This window comes from Haemorhous mexicanus, chromosome Z, assembly GCF_027477595.1.
Source record: "Haemorhous mexicanus isolate bHaeMex1 chromosome Z, bHaeMex1.pri, whole genome shotgun sequence".
NCBI classification, from domain to species: domain Eukaryota; kingdom Metazoa; phylum Chordata; class Aves; order Passeriformes; family Fringillidae; genus Haemorhous; species Haemorhous mexicanus.
Window position 1 is genome coordinate 66,920,072 of NC_082381.1, and position 6,987 is coordinate 66,927,058.

At 40.1% G+C, this 6,987-nt stretch overlaps 1 protein-coding gene across 1 annotated transcript in view; it reads right to left on the bottom strand.

Annotated features, from left to right (window-relative positions):
* Positions 1-6,943, bottom strand: part of DMGDH (dimethylglycine dehydrogenase) — a 39,910-nt gene extending 32,967 nt beyond the window's left edge. The window contains exons 1-2 of the mRNA XM_059874050.1: positions 6,631-6,943; positions 4,615-4,780 (exon numbers count right to left, since the gene is read on the bottom strand). Coding sequence (XP_059730033.1) covers positions 4,615-4,780; positions 6,631-6,707 — 243 coding nt within the window. The 5' untranslated portion in view covers positions 6,708-6,943. The remainder of the gene's footprint in view (positions 1-4,614; positions 4,781-6,630) is intronic.
* Between the last annotated feature and the right edge of the window lie 44 nt (positions 6,944-6,987).

A 6,987-nucleotide genomic window follows, 5' to 3' on the forward strand; every position in this document is an offset into this window, starting at 1 on the left:
ATGATACTGTTGCAGTTGTTCTCTCCTATTTGATATATCAATTTATATACAATATCACAGTGCACCAGATTATTGAAATGCCCAGATAATCCAGTGGAAAAGAGTGAAAATTAATCATTTGTCAGTATAATATTTTACAGTTCTATCTATATTCTATTCATAAATTTGATTCTAAGTATTTTTGGAAATTTTTATTACAATCTGATTTGAAGAAGAGATCACAGAAACCTGTAGGAGGGACATTCATCTAGTAAGGGCCCCTATCAAGAACAAAGCAGGTATGTTGATTTCAGGGAGTCCCTGGGCTAAATTAATAGTCTGGAAAAAATATTCCTTGTTCATTTCTTATTATCATATTGAACCATTAGCATCACACAGGACACAGCTGAAGACTAAATATTTGACTAAATGTGATTTTTGTCTCATTTGATACATGTGTGTTCATGTTGTGAACACATTTATTTAAATTACCTTAGAGTAATCCCCAGAGCTGTTTCATTGCAGAGTTTTTAACTGAAATTTGTTTGTTTCTCAAAAAATGTATTCTAAGGGCCTTTTTTCAGTGTGTACAGAATAAAGAAATAAAATAGGCATTGAAATATTTAAATTGCCTTAGCCATGAACAATGCCTATGAGTAATTACTTTACTTCTACCTGCAAATTCTGTTATCTCATTTTATTTTCTATTTTTTTACTTATGTAAACATTTTCTGGCCTTCTGTTATTCTTCCAAATGTAGCAAGAAATCTTCCAGATGTAAGGAAATTCCATTTTAGTGGTCACTATTAGTGTAGTCATTTTGAACTAAATGGGTCACAAATCACTTGGAAGTTAGCTACAAACACACATATATTCAAGAGCATTTAATTGCAGGGATTAAATAAATACTTCAATCTCTTATATTTTCAAGTGAAGAAAATAAGTTTAAATGAACTTGACACCTTTTGGGTTGAGATAATAAATGTTTCTTATTTCAAGAGTGCAGCTGGCAAACAATGATAACCCAATTTCACTAAATAAAAATTAAGATAATAAAATCATAAAATAATTTTAATGAAACAAAAAGATTGAATGGGTCCTTAGGAGACTTCTCCTAAATTTCATAGTCAAAGCAGGGTCAGCTACAAGATCAGACCACATTTCTCAAGATTTTTTCCAGATTCTTTGAGAATCTTCAAAGAGAGTGGCTGCTCTACTTTCCTAGCCACATATGGAACTTTGCATTTGGCCTTATTAAATTCCATAAAACTGTCCTTTCATCCTTGCAGCCTGCCTAGGTCCCTCAGCATGGTTGCCCTGCCCTTGAGTGCAATGACTGCTCCTCACAGTTTGGTGTAAACTTCAAAAGTGGATGAGCATGTACTTCATCACCTACTTCAAATTACTGATAAAGATATTAAAAAGGATGGGTCTCAGGACAGATTCCTGAGACATTCCACTTATTTCCAGGGTTTGGGGAGAATATGACCCATTCAGCCCAGCCATCCAAAGAGTCTTTTAACTTTCTAGCTGTCCAGCCATACAGACTGTAACATCTTCAGTTGAATAAATGGATAGTGTGGGAGAGGGTGTCTAAAGTCTTGCTAAAATCCAGGTAAGTCACATCCACGGATCTCCCCGTGTCTAAGAATTCATAATATTCCGTAATAGATAGCAATCAGACTTGATCTGACATGATTTATTCGTCGCAAATTTATTTTGACTGTTGCAAATCACATTTTTTTCTCTCTTGTGGACCTGGGGCTCACTCGATGATTTTCTGAAGAACTGAACTAGGGTTAGCAGACCTTTAGCTCCTCTGCTCAGTCTTTTGGCTTTTTAGGGAAAGTCATACACATATGCCCTCTGCCAAATCTCTGGCATCTCCACCGATGTCAATCGTGTTTCAAAGGTGATACATCTGCAGTCTTGTGATGAATCAGCAGCATTATTGGATGCAGCCTGTCTACTCCCACACATAAGCATGTGTCAAATTACTCCAGAAGCTCCTGGTTTGGTCCTCACCCACTGCCTGAAGTTACTCTCCTCCTTTAAACCACAGGCCTGAGAAATCCTGTCAGAGCAAACTGAGGCAAGAAGGCACTGAGACCTTATTAGTGTAAATTGTGACTTAATTACTTACCTCATTCACCTATTTTCATTTTTTCAGCCTTTTGCTATTAATGCAAGAGTAGAAGCAGTTCTTGTTGCCTTTCATTTTCCCTACAAATCTTATATATAGCTGAGGTTTGGCTTTCCTAACATCCCCTTCACATACTCACATAATTCTAAATTGCCTGATTTTCAGTTTTTTCCTGTTCTATCACCAGTATACTGCATTTTTCTCTGGAACTCAGTAATGAATTCGCTCTGGCCCAGCTGGCTTCCCAACGCATCTACATGTTTTCCTGAATTTCAGTGTGAACCATTCTTGTAGTTGAAGGAGATTTTTCTCTAGGCTTTACTCCATTTTTCTAAGAGATTTTGTTATTGTACATAACCATGATCTGGAAAAATAATTTAAAGAATGGCCATTTTCCTATGACAACTGATACAAATATTTGAAAGCACTTTTATCATTGAATTTTTTAAATGTTAAAAAGTTCATATATCAGTTTTGTTCTCAGTTTCAGATTTTATTCTAATGCCATTATTAAATTAACTTACTGGAGGAAAATGTTATTAACACTGTTATATGTGTTAAACTCTCTCTTCTTGCAAGTGCGATAAAATTAAAACACTTTATTATTTAATTTGTGCTGTGCTGTACTGTCAGCAGAAAAATCAATGGCATGTTGCAAGAAAAAGTATAATACAATATGTAACAACTCACTCTGTTACACCTTTTCATAACTGATAATATAAAAAATGTGCACATTTGTTGTGCTGTCTTAGTAGCACACATGAAAGTCAGACAAAGTTATCTCAGACCTGAGAAGTGAAAGAAAGTTTTGGCAGCAGCACCAGCAGGAATATTAGATATCTGAAACATGATCCTGCTCTCTGGCAGGACTTCCTGGACAGTAAAAAAGGTAAAATGTGGTATGGTGCAGCAATATCTGCACCAGACTTTCAACATTTGTGGCTGCAGGCAATGTGCTATGTGCCATTTCATGCCTTAACAGTATGTGTAATTGTCATCTGTATTTAGAATCTGTATTTAGTGTCATCTGCGTTTATCGAGGAAAACGCTGATAAATACACAGTATCTGGTATAACAAGGAACTCACTCTCATAGTTTTGATCTTTCTACTCATCTGAAACAGATGTCACCAACTTTTTCCCCTTCAGACAAAGTCCTCTAATCCTGAGTTCAATGAAAAGAGACAACGAAGGCAATGAAAATAGACCATGTAGTTATCTATTTTAGCATGGCCCATAAATAGGTGTTTTGTTGTGTTAATTGCATCAAATTCCTTTTAAGAGGTGTCATGAGGCATCTCTGTCAATTTTGGCAGTGCAGGCAATTTCTCTGCGGAGCTCCAGCTCCTTACCTTTGAAACTGACCCTCACTCAGGGCTCCAATGTTGCAATCACTAAAAACTGTGGGCAAAAGTACTGGAGGAAGGGTTGGTTTAATACTGCTATGAGCAATAAATTAGGGCAAGGGAGTGTAACAACAAGAACACAGGAAACATTCAGTAACAACACCATTCAGGATTCTGGTTCCTTACAGAACTAGGGGATTTTTATTGTTCTTTACAAACATGTTGTTTTGTATATGCATTGGGCAAATGAAATTCAGTCTGTGCCTCTGAGTATTTTGTAGTTATGATTCAATACACAAGATGCATGATCTGACACTTTACATGGCATTGCTCTGTTTGCCAAACTGTTGTATTGTACAATTACTGAATGTTGGTTCTTCTTACTACATACAGCATGGTTTCTTTTGCTTTGTTTATTGAAAAGCAAGTAAAATGAAGTATACTACTTATACACTGCAGGCAACGATTTTTTTTTTCATTTCATATTTTAATACTGTTCTCTCAAAAAACCCAAAAAACCACAAAACATCTGCACTAAGATGAAGCATTGCAGACTTCAGACTTCCTCCTCTGGGAGAAGTATGAGAATACAAATAAAATATAATTAATTAATTTGTCCTCTGAAATGTAAATTATTGCATAAATGCTCTATTGTATTAACAGAATAGATCTAGAGACACCAAACTGTTGGATTTCTGCTCTTCTGTGTTGCTACACACTGAGATAACAATCTCAGTTTAAAATAGCTGGAAATAAATGGGAGAAGCATCCACTACTGCATTATTGTGGCAAGCTTTATTTAATTTTGTTACATTACCTACTCCAGATATAGATTCAGAAAATATGGAGTTACATAAATGCACATTGTGAACCAGTATGACCATGTGATTAACGTTATTAAAGGAGGTGTTGCCACCCTGACATTATTACATGTACATCTTTTTAGTTCATGTCCTTAGAATGCAGACAAATATGCAGGCTTAAAAAACCCAGACTGTACATTTGTTACCCTTACTCCTCCAAGATTTTATGTAATGTCAGCAATGGCATGAAAGAAAGAAGAGGGAATAAAAAGGTAATGAAACTTCCACTACCACTGTATACACAAAGTACTGTTAATTTGAGACATGAACAAAACATTTCTTACTGCATGCCAGGTAGATCCTGCAGTGAGCTCAGATTTTTCTAGCAGGACTACATCCTTCAAGCCAGCTTTAGCCAAGTGATAGGCTAGACTCACACCAACACAACCACCTCCAATGATCACTGTGTCTGCTCTGTCTTTCCCTAAGGAAGGAGATGAGGCTTCTTTACTAAAAAAAAGGAAAAATAACAGACAGTTAGAAAAAGTCAATTACACTTTTTGCCATTTCTTTTGTTTACAGCTTCAAGCATAATACACATGGGTTTCTACTTGGGAGTTTACACACATAGCTTAAGACCTAACCTGTTCACTCATATCTACTTTTAAAGTAAATATTGTTTGAGGGTCATACAGGTAAACAGTAGTAATAAAAAGAAAAAAAAAACCAACAAAACAAGAAAACAACAAAACAAGTTTGCTTGCAACTTTAAATATTATTTATCCAATATACCTTTATATGTAGATCCTATTTATCAAAAATAAGCTAATGAATAACATCACAATGTCAAAACCTGATATTTCCAAAGTACTGTAGTATGTGCAACAAATAGGTGTTAAAAATACTTACTTAGTAAGGACCCTTAATAAATTTCTAAAACCAAAGTCAGTAGACTATGTCAGTGTACATGTTCATGAAGAAAAAAGCTTGATACTTACATTCATGTTCTGCCTATTTTGCCATGTTCACAGATTCACAGAGTATCTTGAGTTGGAAGGTACCCAGAACGAACATTAAGTCAAACTTCTAAGTTAATGGCCCATGTAGAGACTGAATTCACAACCCAGGTGTTATTCGCACCATGCTCTAAACAACTGAGCCATTTCCAGAGTTGGCATCTCCTACTTTGCTTAAATATTATAGAAACAGGTTTTTGTCAATGGCCCACACCTGCTGCTCCACACTGTACTTTCACCACTACTTGAGTTCAGCATAAACCAGAACTGTTGCCATAAGCAGCCCTATTCTTCTGCAAGTCAAGTGATCCTTCTCTCTACTGCCTCATCCACAGACAGCCAAGCAGCAAGCTACATGTGGAAATTTATCACAAATTTTTAAGAATTAATTTTTTGGATGTGAGGCAAGGTAGCACATGTTATTACAGCAGCAGTACAGACTACCATGAAACAACAGTATCTTTCTCTTCAGTTAATCTATACTCAATTTTATCTCTCCTCTCCTCGTACACTTTCAACTTCTCTGGCAACAGACTTTCTAATGTATAACTATTCTCTATGTCTCCCACTCAGAAATAAAGGCTACCAATTTTATGTCTTGTGAAAGGAGATCTCACAACATTTTAAATGCAATTGCAGGCAGAACACACACCATGATTATGCAGTAAGTGGTGGTGAATGAAAAGTAAAATAAGTGGGAGCACAGGACACCACAGGTGTTCTGTATCTGGTGCACCACACACATGCACGGGTTCTTTTTTCTGATTACATATTAATTTTTGCAAGTTAACAGTAAGCTGTTTAACAGCCAGATGTGTGGCACTTACACCAGCTTCTCTATTGAATTTTGAGGCACATGGTAATCAAGGTCAAGCATAAAGACTTTTCTTATTGTTCTTTTATGCTGTGGATTTGAAATCTCCTCATGTGCCTTTCAGCTTTTTTCAAACCTTTGCCCAGGAGCCTGGCAAGAATCCGGGGTTCACCTTCCCAGTGAACTAAACAGATTACCCAGATGTTTGATCGTTCCAGCTAAAACCAGTCATTATTTGCTTATCGGTGTGGCCCAGAAGACAACCGAAGGGACCTCGCTACACCAGGTCAGCAACACACCCAGAGCAGGTTCCGGCTTGGCGCAGCAAGGCGAGGCGCACAGAGGCACCTCCAGGCCACAGGTGCCCCAGCCGGAGCTGGCTCCCGTCGCTAGCGCCCTTTCTGCGCATCCCGGACAGCAGCGGCACGGGGGCTGCGCCTTCGGGCGGCGCGGAGCCACCGCGACCGGCCCCTCTGCCCGCGTCCCCCGCCCCGCCCGGCACGGCCCGGCCCGGCCCGGCCCGCACTCACCGCCCCTGGGCGCCGAGGGGCCCGGGCCGGCGCGGGGGCCGCAGCCGCCGCAGGGCTCCCCGCAGCACCCCGCTCATCTCGCACACGCAGCAGGGATGGAAAGCGCTGGCTCCGCGCCGCTCTCCGCCGCGTCCCGTCCCGTCCCTGCTCCGCCGAGCCCGACCCTCCCGGAGGAGGGCGCCGGACCGCCCCTTGGAGCAGGGGGCAGTCGGGGGGGCGGCCGGGGGGGCAGCCGGGCGCCTCCGAACCTCGGGCCGGGCGGGGAGGCGGGAGGGAGCGGGGCTGCCCCGGCCGAACCAGAGCGCCCCGAGGAGTCAGGGGCCGGGCCGGGTGGGGGTACCGCCCGCAGCGCTGCCC